The following is an 18,516-nucleotide window of genomic DNA, read 5'->3' on the forward strand; positions in this document are numbered from 1 at the left end:
ATCTGGGTGTTCCTACTAGAAAAGGGTACCAACAACCCAAAAGAAAAGCAAACAAAAGATATGAAGCAGATATTTCAGAAACAACTAGCTCCTGAAAATGAAAAGAAGTTTAATATCACTCATGAGGAAATGCAAATTAAAACTTCAGTGAGATCAAAAAGTTGTGTAACATGTGATGTCAAGGATATTTACAAATAGGTATTGTTACTTAAGGCTGGCAATAACTATCAGATTTTAAAATGCATATATACTTTTATCTATGCTCATTAAAATGAAGTCAGAAAATACATAAAAATAAATAAAAGCACTGTACAGTCAGCCCTACATATCCACAGGTTCTGCATCCACAAATTCAATCAACTTCTGAAGGAAAATTTTAAAAAGAAAAATATTTCCAGAAAGTTTCAAAAAGCACAACTTGAATTTACCACACACTAGCAACTATGTACATAGCATTGACACTGTATTTACAACTAGTTACATAACATTTACATTGTATTAAATATTATAAGTAATCTCAAGATGATTTCAAGTACACAGGAGAATGTGCATAGGTTAAATGCGAATACTACTCAATTTTATATAAGGATTTGGGTATCTGGGGCAGGTTCTGCAAGCAACCCCCTGAGGATTATCAACGGATGACTATATACACTAAAGATAAAGATACACTCTATGCATTCACAAAAGACCAGAAACAAAACTACAGGGTCATTAATCAGGAGAAGTTACATAAACTAAGGCCCACTTGCAAGAGGGAAGAGATATGGGAACATATGTATATGTATAACTGATTCACTTTGTTATAAAGCAGAAACTAACACACCATTGTAAAGCAATTATACCCCAATAAAGATGTTAAAAAAAAAAATTAAGGCCCACTCATAACAAACACTTTTATATAGTTTTTAAAAAGAAAGGTTCCTGAAAGGTTCTCCAAGATATATTAAGTTTAAAAACCATGGTACAAAACACATTAGGGGCTATTATCCAAAAAAAAAAAAAAAAAAAAAGTAAGAAAAGAAAAGAAAAACAGGAAACTGGTGTTGATAAGGAATGTGGAGAAACTGGAAGGCTCAGGTACTACTGGTGGCAATGTGAAATGGTGCAGCTGTTGTGGAAAACAGTATGGGACTTCTGTGAAATATTAAACACAGAACTGCTATATGATCCAGCAATTCCACTTCTGGGTATATACACAAGAGAACTGAAAGCAAGGACTCAAACTGATATTTGTACACTCATATTCATAGCAGCATTTTTACAATAGCCAAAAGGTAAAAACAATCCAAACGTCCATTGATGAATGAATGAAAAAACAAAACATGGTATATTCATGCAATGGAATATTATTCAGTCCTAGAAAGGAAGGAAATTGACACATGCTTCCATATGGATGAACCTTGAAGACATTATGTTAGGTGAAATAAGCCAGACACACAAAAAGACAAATATTGTATGATTCTACTTATATGGGGTACCTAGCATAGTCAAATTTATAGAGAGAGAAGGCAGAATGGTAGTTGCCAGGGCAGAGGTGAAGGGGAATTATTAATAGGTAGAGCATTTCAGTTTGGGATGATGAAAAACTTCTGGAGATGGTTATGGTTGCAAGACAATGTGAATATATGTAATGCCGCTGAATGTTACACATAAAATCATTAAAATGGTAAATCTTAAGTTATGTACATTTTACCACAATAAAAAAAAAGATGCACTCAAAAAAAAAGCACAATGTGCATGGCATGCTATCATTTGTATAATATGAATGTGTCTTTGCACATATGTACATGCACATATTTTTCCTGTGTATCTACAAATTAGATAAGCATCTGGTCAAAGTAGCTGCCTCCTGTGAGAAGAGTTAGATGCCAAGAAGACAGGAGTAGTCACACCTTACCTTTCATTGTATACCCTTTATATATTCAGGCTTATATTAAAATATGAATTAAATAAAACTTTTTTCTAAACTATAAATGTTATACTACCCTGATTTCTCCTAAGCACTAAAAACAAACAAAACTATAGCATAAAATAGTCACGAGATTTTATTTAAGAATATTTCTTATATTAGACGATTGAATTAATAGTTTCTGTTAAGTTTTAATAATCAGATATACTTTAAATATTTCACTGTATAGTAAATATTACTTCATTTTCTGACTTTTCTAAAACAAAATAAACTGTTCATTCAAATAAACCAGAAAATATATGAGGTTGAAAAATAAAGTTTAAAAATCCACTCAATATCTTGCTATAAATGCATAAAGCATTATGGTAGGCATAGTTTTTAATCAATTTATTTCACTTAGTACTATATACCATGAACATCTTTCCATCTTAATAAACAGACATATATCATTAAGTTTATGGATGTACTGTATTTTCTAAAGTATTTATAATTGAGATATAACAACACATAATATACATGTGTTCAGTTTGATGTATTTTGACAATTGTTTATACCCCTGTTACTACCCAAAACAACTGATATTTGTATACTCAAGACATAGGCTATTCCCATCAACTCAGAGAGTTCCCTTCTGCCCCTTTCCAATCAATTCCTACCTTACTCCCCCCCCCCACAAAAAAGACATTCTTACTTAGTGATTTATATCACAATAGATTAGTTTACTTACTCTCAGACTTCATAAAATGGAGTCATACAATACTCTTTGGTGTCAGGATTCTTTTGCTAATGTGTTAGATTCATTCATACTTCTGTGTATTTCAGTAACTCATTATTTTTCATTGCTGAGTGGTACTCCATTGTTTAAATATGGCACAAAATTTTAATCCAATATCTTACTGATGGACATTTGAACTGTTTCCTGTTCACCAAAACATTGGTGAACATGTTTTTACTTTTCTTGGATAAATTCCTAGGAAGGAGCTCCCAGGTCACATGATGTATATTTAACTTTGGAGAGAATTCCAGTTGCGGCATATTCTTTTCAAGCCTTGGTGTTGTCAGTCTTTTTGATTTTAGCCATTCTAAGGTGTCTGGGATAGTATCTTGTAGTAGTTTTAATCTGCATCTCCCTGACGACCACATATTACTCAGCCCCTGCATGCACACCCTCCCCTGCACTGTTGCAGCCTAATAAACTTCTTTCAGGTGTCTGAACATGCCATGTTCTTGCTAATCCCTAGCCCATAATCACAATTCTCCACTCATAACCTGGAATTCCTTCCTCACCCTCTGCCACCCTCTTTATACCTGGCTAGTTCTAACAGCTTTCAAGTTTCAGCTTGAATACCACCTGCTTCAGGAAGCTTTCCAAGACCCACTTCTTGCTTCCATAGAAGAAAATGCTTTATTCTGATACTGTGTTAATTATATTGTCTTCCTTGCTCTGCCCTGGGAGTGGGGATCAGGTAAGTCTCACTCACTTCCTGTATCCCTGGAGTCTAGCACAGTCAATATTTGTTGAATAGATGACAGAGAAAATACAGGAAGGCTTTGGAGATGAGGTAATATCTCAGCTGAGTATTGAAGAATAAATAGGATTGAGATTATCCAATGTACAAAAGGAAAAATATATTCTCAGCTAAACTCATGGGCAAGTTCCTAAGAAGCAGGAAATAACCTGTGACTGAGGACACCCACGTGGCTCAGCATGGCTAAGAGGGGGGGTGTGAGGCAGGAAGTGATCTGAGGTAAGGGTGGACAAGCAGGGAGGAATCAGAGGACAAAAGCAAGGATGTGCCAGGCAAAGGAGGTTGGGCTGTACCTTTTGACAATGAATTGTCACTGAAGCATCTGAAAGCCAAGAAGAGACATGGGCAGACTCATATATTAGAAACCTAATTCTGTGGGTGAAATGGAGGACACCTGGAAGTGGCAAAGCTGGAAACAGGAAGACCAGTTGGAGGTCTTCATTAAAGCAGGAAACAAGAGTAAGGGGGACAGAGCGGGGGCGGGGGGGTGACTGTGCAGAGATACTAAAAAGGCACAGCTGACAGGCTTGTGGGGACTGACTGGACGACATGAACAGCAGACCGAAAGGCAGAGCACACAGTGGGCAGGAGCACTGGTTCTGGGGTGAGCCTTCCTGGTTCTGGTCCTCAGTCCACACTTAATTGCTGGGGGACCTTAGGTGCATTCCTTACCACCTCTGCATTGGTTTCCTCAGCAGTAGAATGAGAATAATGAAGGATCTTAACACATAGGGATGTTACAGGATGGGCTGAATGAACACATCTAAGTGTTTAGAACAAGCCTCCTACAGAGTACAGAGTAAGCATTCAATAGTGTTAGCTGTTACTGTTACCCTTAACTAGGGAAGAAGAATGAAATCGAGGTTGGAGCTTTAGATCTGGAAGCAGCCCACACACCTGGAAATTAAAACAACAGTGTGGCAGGGCATGCAAAATGAGGAGAACCAAAACGGTGCTACCCCACAGAAGAGAACTGGGATATTTAGGAAAGAGCAGAGGAGGGAGTCAGAGGGATGATGACAAAGGGATGTTCAGCAATGCAGGACTAGAACCAGGAGAAAGAGCTCTGGCTCACAGAAGACAAAAAAAAAAAAAAAAAAAGGAAAGAATTTTAAGGAGAATGGAGTGAGTGGTCAGTGTCAATGCTGCAAAGAAATCCTCCCAGAGGACTGAAGAAGTATCCAACAGACACAGCGGCTGAGAAGTCCTCATGGCTTTTGCCTATAGCTGATGTAAATGAGAGGTGAAAGCAAAGCAAAGACACCTCAATCCAGATGAATGGGGATGGGATACATACTTTCTAAAATAAATGTACACCACTGCTTCAACTAGTAGAATCAAAGTTATTTTAGACACTGGTTTGATTCCTTTGAGAGACTGCTTTGATTCCTTTGATGAAATGCTATGTATCTTTAGGCTCTAAACTAAATCCAAATCTGTAATTTACTCTGAACATCACAAGACACACTGTAACTTCTCACTGCTCTGCAAATTTTACAGCAGGCTTTGGTTAAATAGCACAAAACCTGACCTGTATAAAATGTATAATAAATTAGCTAGTATAAGAACTTTAAAGGTATTTTTTTTTCTAGTGGACTCATAATGCAGAATGCATGTAAGTTTGCAAAATGTAAGTTTGGATTTGTATTACTTAAGAAAGTAATCTCAAACTTTTCTCTGATTTCAATAAGCAGAGATAGTTGTAAGGACAGGGTAGAAGGTTCACTTAACTATAAGCCTAGGAAAAAAGAAGTAAGAGAATGGTAGATTAGATAAAGACTTTGCGGTCTCAGCAAAGCAATGAAATCCAGCAATGCAGTGAAGACACAATATCTAATGGTACCCTTCCCCATTCACACATTTGGAGCCTTATATTATACCAAAAGGTCCACACAGAGAAGCTGGTCAAGATTCTGGCAAACACATAAACTGTTCTAGGTTCCAACAGCCCAGTGCGCTTCTCAATTGAACACTGGTCTCAACAGCAGAAGCAGATGCAATGTAAAAACTCTCAATGTCTCAGAGCCCAGAGAGGAAAAATGAATATGTAATATGCTGGGTGCTAGTCAAAGGAAACGCTAAGGCTAATGTTTCCGCTGTTTGACTCTGAATAGGGTTCACATTTTGATGTATTATAAACGTCATGCAGTACTTAACTGCATTTAGCCAAAAAGTATTCAAATAGAAAGCCTAAAAAGTAAAAAGAATGTTAGCATACCAGTCATTTTCAAAATAAAACAAGCGTAGATGGAAAATGTGCTGATTATAACAAGGTAGTTTCTTTTAAATTCATTGGATATGTGTTACAAGTAGGAACCATGACTATACTTGATTAAATTACTCTGAGTCACACAAAATAAAAAAGCTAGATGTTGTATGCATGGATCTCTCTTTAGTTAACCAGATTTTCATTTTTGAAAGTTGATGGAGCTGAATATTGCTGCCAAAGGGGGAAGAATCAAACAAGTCATTGCTAGCATAGATTATGAGGATCACTTGAGTTATGTTTCTGTTAAGTTCCCACAATCAACTGATATTCTTCAGGGACAATAAAAGCTTACACAGAACTCTGCTAGAATTAATAGGTTCTTCTCTTCAACAGGTAGCTTGCAAATTTAGGTACAGATATTTAATCCACAGACTCATCTTCAAAAAGAGAAAAACAAGCCATTGCATAAGCATTACAGTAGTAGTCCAAAAAATTCTATCATTAATGCCACTTAGTACAAGCTCAGCATTTTAAATAATGGGAGCAAACCTATGTATCTATTAAGCTTTTCTGTTTGTTTGTTTTGTTTTTTCTGGAACCCAGCTCTCCAACAAAGGATTTGAGGAGAAATACATCAGCTAGCTTTCTTGGTCGCAAGCAACACTGACTGACTGAACAGGAAATGTATTGGGGGACAGTCCTGGGTACACAGAACTGAGAACAGGCTAAAAGTCCAGGCTTAACAAAGGACTGGAAAAAAATGAGATGCCATGCTACAGGCATGACAGGGTCTGTGACACAGGACAGGAAGAATCTTGCGGATGCACCAGTGCTGTGAGGGCTGACCTGCAACCTCCCCTCCATTCTGCTTCCCTTCTTTCCATCTCTTTAGCCTCGCTTCACTCTAAAGGCTCAAAACCCTGGGAAATAATATATTGATTAGCTGAGTTCATCATCACTGACCTATCTGACCTGGGGCAGGACAATGAAGGATCTGACTTCCGTGTTTGGAGACCATTTCCTAAAAGGAAATCAGGTGAAATGGATGGGAAACAAAGTGTTTGGTTAGAAAAGGAAGGGCTTTGAGTCGAGTTACACTCTCTGTTTTGAAACAAATTCCAGGTGTGGATACATGTTATTGCTCATGGATGAATTAAAAAAAAGGAAAATGCTTGGACTTACAGACAACAATATAAAGAACCCAGAACTAAAGGGCAATTAAAAAGCATAGTTAAAACCAAGCATTTGAAGCCAGAAAAGAACAGGCTCCACACCATCGAGAACAATGTGAGGTGGGAAAGAAAACAAAAAACCTTGAGAAAAACCTCACATAATGCAGTAAATATAACCAAAAAATTAAAATGCATATGCCAAAGAGAGACCAGAGACTTAACAATTAGATAACTGAATTCTAAAACAAATGAAATAAAACCAGTAATTAATTAGTAAGAGCAAAAAAACATAAGCTGAAAAATATTCTGAATTGATAGATGGAAAATTAAATAAATTATACATACCCAGATATATGGCAAAAGTTTGGAATTTTAGGGATCAATGGCACTGTTTCTCAAAAATCTAAAGAATAAAAATTGTGCAGTCCATATTCTCTGACCACAAGACATTAAAACCACCTTTTAACACCTAAAGTATAACTAAGAAAAAAACAGGAATTTGAAAATTTTCCTAACATACTCAAGTCAAAGAGAAAACAATACATACAGAATATTTAGGAAAAAAATAACATAAAAATGTGAAAGCTAATAAGAGCAGTAAAAAGGCAAACAGAGGGAGAAATGCTCCTTGTTAAAATAAATCAACTGGCCCATTTAGCATTAGTAAAAAACAGGTAGAAGGAATTAAATAAAAGCAGAAAAGTCAAGAGTAAATACCAGTAAAATATAAATATAATAGTTTTTTGGGGGGTACAAAAACCAACAGAAATAGTAAAAGCTTTAGCTGATCTAATTAAGATGAAGCAAAAAATCAGATTCCCCCAAATAATAAGAAAACAAACAAAAACAAGCAAACAAAATAACTACAGATGCAATAAAATCTTAAAATCTGAACAATCTGATTAAAACACTATAAAATTATAAGAAACTATGAAGTATTATTTGTACTCAAGGAGCAATATAAGACCTAGACAGACAAAAAAAATCTGTTTTAATCTCTAAACTTAGTAAAAGAAAAAATATGTATAGACAAACACCAATTCCGCAGGGTTTCACAGGGCAGTTCTTAATTTTTGGAACACTGCAAACCAGTAGGTAACTCGATTTAAAAGAAGGATTTGTGTGTGTGTGTATGTTAACCTAAACTAGCTGCTAACATTTCAACTTAAAAAGTCAAGACATTTTATGTAACATTTTGGAATCCCAGCTTGTCAAGAATAACTGGAAGAATATCCTGACAACTCTGGTTCCCGTGGCCACACATGGCAGGAGTGGAAGAAGGGGTAGTCCCTTTGGGTGTGGCAGTTACTCCTGGTACATTCAGGATCCTCAGATTCTTCAGCCTTCAGTTATGGCACCTTCCTGGCCACTCTTATAAGCATTTTAAGCATGCTCTCGGGGGGCGGGGGGATGTCTGATAGATAATAATGGAACATCAATTCTCTCTAAATTACCTTTAAACGTTTATGTCAATGTCTATCAAAATCCCCCCCCCCTTTTTTTTTTTTGATAGGGTAGGAAGAATTTAGCAAGTTAATTCTAAAGCTCTCTGGGAAAATTAAGTGGTCACTCATTAAAAGACCTTTTCAATAAAGAGAAACTAGAGGAGATTTAAACTGTCTGTTATTGAAACACATAAGGCCGCAACAATTACAGTTAAACAGAAAAGTCCATGAAACAGGTCAGAAAGCCCAGAAATCAATGCATATTGAAATGCAATAAAGATGGCACTTCAAGTCAGTAGAAAAGAATGGACTATGTAAGTCTTAGGGAAGCAGCACAGCACAACGTGCAAGGGAACAAACAGCCTGTGGGGCTGGACAGGCTGGACTGGATGGTAACTAGTGCAGCATGTGCAGCTGGGTGACCCTGGATGACAAGTGTCCTTATCTGTAAAATCAAGATAGTCATTATATCTACTTCACAGGATTGTTGCGAGGATTAGCAGTTATCATTTGCAAGGTACTTAAAATAGGAAGTAATACAGTAAGCACTGTATATGGGATGTTAAATAAGTAAAAGAAAGCAATTGATGCTAAGACAATCCTTAAAGTCCTGGGAGCAGGGAGGAGGGAGACATGGGGAGCAAAACTTCCCATCACACCACATTAAAAAAATAAACTGGAGGATTTATAAAAGTGAAAAATAAAAAACTAAATCGGGGAAAAAAAGACTATCTCATCTCTTGGATTGGGGAAGACTTTAAATATGACAGCATATTAAATATGACAGCAAAGTCAATCAAGAAAACAGATTAATACATTTGACTACATAAATATTTTAAAAGTCTTTATATCAAACACTAAGAATTAAGAAGAAATATAAAGCTTCAGGAAAAATAAAGGTTGGTATGTATATAATAAATATTCTTACAAGTCAGTAAGAAAAAGTACATGATCAAGCAATTCAAAAAAAGCTCTGCCTGTATATATGAGAAAGCATGGAACACTATCACTAATCAAAAATTCACATTTTTCACCACTTAAATTGGTCAAACTTTTAGAAAAAATTATATTGTTGCCTAATATGCAGAGAAATTTGTACCTTTCTATATGGAAGACTGAAGAATACACTGAAACCCACCCTTCTAGGGGTCATTTTGATTATATGCTTCAAAAAATCTTTAAAATATTAAGCCCCTTTGACCTAGTAATTCCATTTCTAGGACAAAGATGGAACATAAGGATTTCAATGGAAAAGTTTCAAGTCACTTTTTCAGAGATGAACCAGAATCAAGGAAAAACATAATGTGAAGAAATATTTTAACTTTCAGATATAAAGCTAAGAATTTTCACGTTCTAAAAATTCAACACCTGTTTCACTGTATAATTAATGTTTAATATTACCAAATTAAAAAAAAAAACAGTTTTAAAAAACAAACCTTTTAACAGCATCCTTCTTCTGAATATCTATAGTTTCCCACCACTTTGAAAGGTAAGAGATCTCAGACCACATAAATTTCCTCCGTGGGTCTTCTTTCAACTTGATGACCATGTTATTAAAAATATACTGAGTCTTCTCTCGAAAGTAGTCATCAAAAGTCTTCAACCAACCTAAATTAAGACACAAATATACCACAAAGGTCTGATTCATATGTCTGATTTAAACTGTCACATTCCATTGCATTACCCTTGCATAACCTCACGTTTCATTCATATAAAGACATATTTAAAAATTTAGCAAACGTTTTCAGTTAATGAAATTCCACTTAAATGGATGTGAGACTCAAAAAGCCACTAATAGGGCTTCCCTGGTGGCGCAGTGGTTGAGAGTCCGCCTGCTTATTCAGGGGACACGGGTGCGTGCCCCGGTCCGGGAAGATCCCACATGCCGCAGAGCGGCTGGGCCCGTGAGACATGGCCTCACGTCCGGACGTGTGCTCCCGCGTACCCAAAAAAAAAAAAAAAAAAAAAAAAAAGCCACTAATATTGAAATGATAAAAATACTCTTAAAACTGTACAAATTCAGATATCAATGAGAAAAATGAAAAAGCCAAAAAAGCATTTCATATGTAATTATAATATCTAATTCAACTATTTATAATTTATCTCTAATTTATGGAATTATATATATATATATATATATATATATATATATATATATATATATACTTTTTTTTTTTTTTTTTTTTTGCCGTACTTGGGCCTCTCACTGTTGTGGCCTCTCCCGTTGCGGAGCACAGGCTCCGGACGCGCAGGCTCAGTGGCCATGGCTCAGGGGCCCGGCCGCTCTGCGGCATGTGGGATCTTCCCGGACCGGGGCACAAACCCGCGTGCCTTGCATCGGCAGGCGGACTCAACCACTGCGCCACCAGGGAAGCCCAATTTAAGGAATTTTTTAAATTAAAAAAATCTGAACAGTGTTGACAAGTTGACAGTAATATTCTCATAATATGGAATCAAAATTTTATCCTCTCTCATACCACATCTAAAATTTCCTATCCATTAAGTAACCTAAACTAAGAAAAAGAAAATCACAAGTACAAACTCTACTGAAAAGCCAGCAGCAGAGCAATAATCAAACAATAAATATGTACACATCTATGTAAAGTTGTTTTCAAAAAAGAATTGATGTTGACAACTTAGTTCTTTGACTTTTCCTACTGCATCTCAAAGATCCTGGAAACTTTATCTAAAGACATTTGCAAAAATAATAATAATAATAAAGACATTTGCAATTCAACTATAAAGAAATATTTTTAACAAGACCTATAGCTCCAAATACAGCCCCATCCAGCAGAGTAATAAAGCAACGTGATGAGTGGCTGAAGCAAAACATACACAGCCACCAATTCCACCTACTGGTGGGACACAAAATATACCCTGCTGAGCATATCCTCTTACCTATGAAATCTAAAAGGAAGGGGACTTTCTATAGAGATAGGCTTAACTACTGTGCTATTGTTACCAAGCCTCAAGCATGTGGGAGGTCTAAGATACAAGGGATACAACTGGCTATTTCTTTTGTCTGTCTACAATTAAGTGAATATTCAATGCATACTGTATTTGCTGGCAGAAAATAACAAAAACCTACGAGGGCTGAGCCGGCAATATACTATTCTGACAATGCAAATATGAGCCTCTAAAGGGCACTGCCAGTGTGACTATATTTCTCCCTTTTGCTTTAAGTGAACTCTATTCATTCTACGGTTATTTACTGAGCACCTACAAAGTGATGGGTATGAAGCTATGAGCCAAATAGGAATATAGTGTAAAATATTCTTTATAGGACTTTCTTGATCTGGAGCACTTTTAAGCTGGTTTGTCACCAAAGAATACTACCTGAATAAGTCAACTTTTTCATGTTTAAATAAAAAGCCTGTACCTACAGAAAACGCAAAGATGTCTCATAAAATAGTGGTTTACAAAGAATCCCATCTTGCTTCACAAAGGTACAACCTAGACCCTGTCCCAGAGCACTGAGGCCAGGATCCACATCTGGATTCCCAAAGAAAATTCAACCTATCCTTAAATGGAGATGCCCTAACTCCCTGTTGACCATGCAGCACCCCTGAGAGACAAAAAATATCAAGTGCTCAGACCTGAGCCCAGTATATAATATAGCAGTTAATAATAATAATAATAGCTGCTGCTACTATTATTATTATCATAATCATCATCAGTCTTTAATTGCCCCTTCCACATCTCTACAATCAAACTGGGTCAAAGGAGAAATAAAAGATATTCCTAACATCTAATTTTGAAAGAGTATACAATTTATTTAAAACATTAAATAAATTGCTCCACATCTTAAACATATTGGTTACCCAACACTTCAATTTGCATAGAATTCATTTTATGCCCCCATTATAGGCTGAATTGTGTCCCCTTGAAACTCATATGTTGAAGTCCTAACACCCAGTAACACCCACTTCAGAATGTGACTGCATTTGGACGTAAGGTCTTTAAAGAGATAATGAAGGTAAAATGAAGTCATGAGAATGGGCCTTAATCCAATACAGGCATAACTCGTTTTATTGCACTTTGCTTTATTTTGCTTCACAGGTGTTGCATGTTTTACAAATTGAAGGTTTGTGGCAACCATCTGTCAAACAAATCGATCAGTGCCATTTATCCAACAGCATTTACCCACTTTGTGTCTCTGTCACATTTTGGTAATTCTCATAATATTTCAAAAATTTTAATTATTATTATATTTGTTACCATGAACTGTAAGCAGTGATCTTTGATGTTGCTGCCGCAGTTGTTTTCGGGGTGCCACAAACCACACCCACATAAGACAGTGAACTTAAACAGTGTTCTGACTGCTCTACAGGCCATTCCCCATCTCTCTCCCTCCCCTCCAGCCTGCCTATTCCCTGATACAAAACAACAATGAAATTAGGCCAATGAATAACCCTGCAATGACCTCCAAGTGTTCAGTGAAAGGAAGAATCACATGTCTCTCACCTTTAATCAAAAGCTAGAAATGATTAAGCTTAGTGAGGAACGCGTGTCGAAAGCTGAGAGAGACTAAAAGCTAGACCTCCTGCACCAAACAGTTAGCCAAGTTATGAATGCAAAGGAAAAGTTCTTGAAGGAAATGAAAACTGCTAACCAATCAACACATGAATGATAAGAATGCTAAACAACCTTATTGCTGATATAGAGAAAGTTTTTGTGGTCTGGATAGAAGATCAAACCAATCACGACCTTCCCTTAAGTCAAAGCCTAATAATCCAGAGCAAGGCCCTAACTCTCTTCAATTCTATGAAGGCTGAGAGAGTTGAGGAAGATAAAGAAGAAAAGTTTGAAGCTAGCAGAGGCTGGTTCATGAGGTTGAAAGAAATAAGCCAACTTCCTAACATAAAAGTGCAAGGTGAAGCAGCAAGTGCTGAAGCAAGATATCCAGAAAATTCTGGCTCAGATAATGAACGAAGGTGGCAACACTAAACAAGAGATCTTCAATGTAGATGAAACAGCCTTCTATGGGAAGAAGATGCCATCTCGGACTCTCTTAGCTAGAGAGGAGAAGTCAATGCCTGGCTTCAAAGCCTCAAAGGACAGGTTGACTGTCTTGTTATGGGCTAATGCAGCTGGTGACTAGTGAAGTTAAAGCCAATGTTCACTCACCATTCTGAAAATTCTAGGGCCCTTAAGAATTATGCTAAATCTACTCCACCTGTGCTCTATAAATGGAAGAGCAAAGCCTGGATAACAGCACATCTGTTTACAATACGGTTTACTCAATACTTTAAGCCCATTACTGAAACCCTGTACTCAGAAAAAAAGATTCCTTTCAAAATAGTACTGCTCATTAGCAATGGTCACCTGGTCACCCAAGGGCTCTGATGGAGATGTACAACGAGATTCACATTGGTTTCATGCCTGCTCACACAACATCCACTCTGCAGCTCATGGATCAAGTAGTAATTTTGACTTTCAAGTCTTATTCTTTAAGAAATACCTTTCATAAGACTATAGCTGCCATAGATGGTGATTCCTCTGCTGGGTCTAGGCAATCTTCTGGAAAGGATTTGCCATTCTAGATACCATTAAGGACCTCTGCGATTCATGGGAAGAGGTCAAAATATCAACATTAACAGGATTTTGGAATACGTTGATTCCAACCCTCAGGGATAACTTTGAGGGATTCAAGACTTCAGCAGAGGAAGTCACTGCAAATGTGGTGGAAAAAACATGAGAACCAGAATTAAATGTGGAGGCTGAAAATGACTGAATTGCTGCAATTTCCTGATAAAACTTTAAGGGATGAGGAGTTGCTCCTTATAGATGAGCAAAGAAGTGGTTTCTTAAGATGGAATCTACTCCTGATGAAGATGCTGTGAAGACTGTTGAAATAACAACTAAGGATTTAGAATATTATATAACTGTAGTTGATAAAGCAGCAGTGGAAAGGTTTGAAAGGACTGACTCCAATTTTTAAAGAAGTCTTACTTGTAAGCAAAACGCTATCAAGCAACATTGCATGCTACAGAGATATCATTCATGAAAGAAGGAGTCGACGCAGCAAACTTTACTGTAGTCTTATTTTAAGAAACTGCCACAGTCACCCCAGGCTTCAGCCGCCACCACCCTGATCGGTCAGCAGCCCGCAACATCGAGGCAAGACCCTCTACCGGCTGAAGACTCCGATGATGCCTAGCACTTTTAAGCAATAAAGTATCTATTAATTAAGGTCTGTATGTTGTGGTTTTTTAGACAATGTTATTGCACTTTGAATACAGTATAAACAAAACTTTTATATGCACTGGGAAAAAATTCGTGTGACTCACTTTATTGCAGTGGTCTCGAACCAAACCTGCAATACCTGCAAGGTACCATGTATGTCCTTCTAAGAAGAGGCATTTAGGGCATAGACACACACAGAGGGAAGCCCATGTAAAGACAAAGGGAGAAGAATGATCATCTACAAGCCAGGACAAGAGACCCATAGAAGAAACAAACCCTGCAGACACCTTGATTTTGGGCTTTTAGCCTCCAGAACTGTGAGGAAATAATTTTCTGTTGTTTAAGCCACCTGATCTGTGGTACTTTTTAAGGGCAGCCCTGGCGAACCAATATCACACTAGAAAACATAAGTGTTATTACTATTCAAAAAATGCAGAGAGAATCTACTTTACCAAACACCATCATAATACTTACTATACATCTACCTCTGTATTGCAAGACTGAGCTGAAATCAAATGTAAGTAACATCAATTTGTGTACCATGTTATTATAGGTACTCAATAAGGACCATCTAAATTACTAAATGGCTCTACTAGAATTATGGTCCCTAAGACATCACATCTACTACCTAAATTTTAACAAAGGTCAAAATTAATCCCTAATTATTTGACTGATAACTCAATTAAAGAAAGGAACTATGAACAGAGGAATGCCTCCAAAATTAATTCAATAATAAAACACTAGAAACCTAGCAGAAGAGGCAAATTTAGAAAAAATAGTCTTTATGAAGATTAATAAGTGAAAGGGTTATTTTCTTAAATACAATTACTTATTTTCATCAGTTATACGTTGTTATGAACTCAGGCCATTTCAAAGAATAGTTTATCACAGGAGTTTTCATAGAGGAACTGATTAATCCATTCTGTCTTCAACAATCATGCAGAAAATATGTCAAAGATATTTACGTGAGCCAAAATACAAGCTCAGAGATGTCAACTTAAAAGTCTTGCATAAAACTCATCTATAATAGATACTACTATCACTATAATACAGCACAATTAATTAAGAATGAACTGAAAGATAGCCTCTTGCAGCTTTCAATATCGAGTAATATAACAGTAAATTAGCTTTTACTGCTCTTATACAATAGCATAATCAAGTATTCCTTTTTACATTGAATTGGCTCTTTCTTCTTCTAAATTACTGTAAAACTCCAGTTGTATATCAACATGAGACCAATCACAAAGATAGTATTTTACAAAAAGTTGTATGGGATGAATTTTTGTGACATAAAATTATATTCCTACCTCTAGACTGAGTAATCTTGGGACATTCGGTTGCAAACTGATTTACTTAAGTGGTCAATTCACAGCCTTTTTCTTTCCCTTGAATACACTTGGAAATTGAACCAGGGCTAGAACAGCATTAATACTTTTCAATTTATTCTTTCTCATTCTAACAACACTATCACCCATAAAACACCTAATCACTATTTTAAGTAAGTGCGGAAATATTAAAAACAAAGAGTACACAACTAGAAGTTCTATACAGCCAGCATAATTCCAAATTCACTATCACTATTTTATCATAAAATGTTTTTAAGTTCTAAAACAGAAAACTAATAAAGTTGAAAACTCTACTGCTTATTTTTAATGTGCATAAACAAATACACACTTAGTAATTGTTCACTAACAAAATACAATTTATTTTTAAAATTTTGGACCCAATCTAGCTTTGAAGTCTACAGACTTCGTGGAGACCTGATCCTCTTAAGGAACACTTCGTTTTATTTGGTTCAAGGGCATACACAGTACCACCCTTAGGACCTGGGCAAAGACTGCCCCACCCTGAGCACTGGACTCGAGAGGGCTCTCCCTATTCTTCCTCTGACCACATCCCTTTCCACATGATAAATCCACAGCGCAAAGAACTTGCCCGCCCAGTCTGTCCTACCCAGCCCTGCCCTTCTGAGTCCCCGAGACCCAGAAATCTGTGTCCAAACATCCCCAAGACAGCTTTCTGAGCCTCCCAGGGCCTTCTATGATGCCTTTACCTGCCAGGACAGTCGAACTTGCAGGTCGAACAGTCGAACTAGCCTGGGCAGTAGCCAAGGGGCTGCAGTTTGTAGGGGCGTGGGAAGAGTGCTGGGGTGTCTGCAAGAAGAGCCCCTCCTGCGTTAGGACAAGGCCAGGTCTGGGAGGAGAGGGGGCTGGGCCACCTGGAGGCTGGCTCTCCCCACAACACCAGCACATTCCAGTGGGGAAGTGGAGCCCAAGCAATCTAAACCCACACCTGGACTTCCAGATCTCTGAGCTATTTCTCAAGGGAGTAGGAAGAGACCTATTTTATTTAGCAATGTATTAGTTTGATTTATAACTTTTAAATGTTTAGACAGAGTGTCTGACAGCCTCCATGTACTTTTGCCCCAGGTCCTGCAAATTTTAGAAGCAAGCCTAGACACGTGCTACAACCTGAACTTCAAACGAGTCAGTTCTCATGAATCTAGCACCTGGTACAGTCTATAACAGCAAGAGTTCAGTAAGTGCTTGATAGATGAATGAAGTGTGGTGCCGAAAGGACTGGAAAAAAATGCAAGTGGAGTATAAATGCAAACTTACTACTTCAACTAGAAATGAACCAAAGGTCAAAGATACCACATACTATTAGCTCTGCTATGTTCACTCTCTGTTCTGATACTAACCTAATAATCTTTGAACAATATCTCTAAGTTCCTATTTTATATATAAAAAGGCTCTGTCAGCCCTAAGATGATTTAAAAACACACATCCGGAAGAAGGCATGCCCCTCCAATCATTGTTACACTATTAAGGTTTTAACTGCTACAATAATGATTTTTTAATGAGTACATTAATTCCACTCAAAAGTTAAATAGGTACCAACTATTAAGAAAACATAAAAAGATTCTGAGTCAAAAATAATTATATCCAGATAATAAACATTGAAAAATTATAACATGCTTCAATTTATTTCCATTTTAACATAATATTCTCAAATTTAAAAATACAAGTAGAGTGCATTAAAAAATCTCCTTTATTTTAGTAATTAAGTTATTCTACATGTTCAACATGGACAACGGTTTCTTCCATCACTTGTCAAACCCTTCAATATTCGACTGCAACATCCAATCTTACACTTAAGGGGTCACATACAACTTTAATTGGTATTACCATAACTCACATGCTGATTAATTTTAATTCCAACATCTCTATTATAAAATAAGCGTATTTTCCCCCCCAATAAACTGTGGAAGAGTTCTAATTAACGTTCTGTTCTGGTTTATTCGTTCAAACACAAACCAAGCATCTAATAAGGGCAAAACGATAAAGCTAAGCTAAATGAAAACAGATTCTACAGTGAACGTATGAACCAAATGCCGTGGGAATAAAGAAATGGTAAATTCCTACCAGAAGGACAGAAGAGAGATTCTTAAATTAGATGTCATCTGGTTAGACAGAAAAGGTGGAAGTTCCAAATACGGAAGAGGATATGGAAAAGACACTAAGCCATGAAATTGTGTGTCAGTTTCAGGTAGCAGAAGGCAGTTGGGTATGGCTGCACTGCAGCTTACATGGTGGGAGCATGGTGAGATAAATAGAAGTAGGGGGTCAGATCACAGAAACCTTCTAAACGATCCTTGTTTCTCACCAAGAACTTAGGAGAGAGGAAGTTAAGGTATTCTGAGCTGTGTTTTCAAAAATAACTGGACTGTGAGTATAAAGGATAGACTAACAAGGTAAAGTAGAAGAAAAACAGGAAATGAGGTCACTGCAATAATTCTGCTAAAATATGGTAATGGATCGCAGTGGAAACAAACAGAGGGAAATAAGAGGCCAAGGAGGCAAAATGAAGCGCCTTTACTAATTGACTTAAGTTTCCAGAAGAGAGTAGAGGGAGAGTCAAAGATGAAGCTGAGTCTTTGGAAACCTGCAAACCTGCTGATTCCTCTAAATGCTTTTAAACTCAGATTTTCGAAATAACCCAACCTTTTTGCCAGGTGATTCAGTGTCATCTAATAGTTTTTAAAGCATATCAGCTTCACTTC

The 18,516-nt window shown here is 36.9% G+C and overlaps 1 protein-coding gene across 1 annotated transcript in view; it reads right to left on the minus strand.

Annotated features, from left to right (window-relative positions):
* MAN2A1 (mannosidase alpha class 2A member 1) overlaps positions 1 to 18,516 on the minus strand; it is a 164,121-nt gene that overhangs the window by 105,545 nt on the left and 40,060 nt on the right. The window contains exon 4 of the mRNA XM_032627990.1: positions 9,704 to 9,875. Coding sequence (XP_032483881.1) covers positions 9,704 to 9,875 — 172 coding nt within the window. The remainder of the gene's footprint in view (positions 1 to 9,703; positions 9,876 to 18,516) is intronic.

The sequence above is a fragment of the Phocoena sinus genome, chromosome 3, assembly GCF_008692025.1.
Source record: "Phocoena sinus isolate mPhoSin1 chromosome 3, mPhoSin1.pri, whole genome shotgun sequence".
Lineage (NCBI taxonomy): Eukaryota > Metazoa > Chordata > Mammalia > Artiodactyla > Phocoenidae > Phocoena > Phocoena sinus.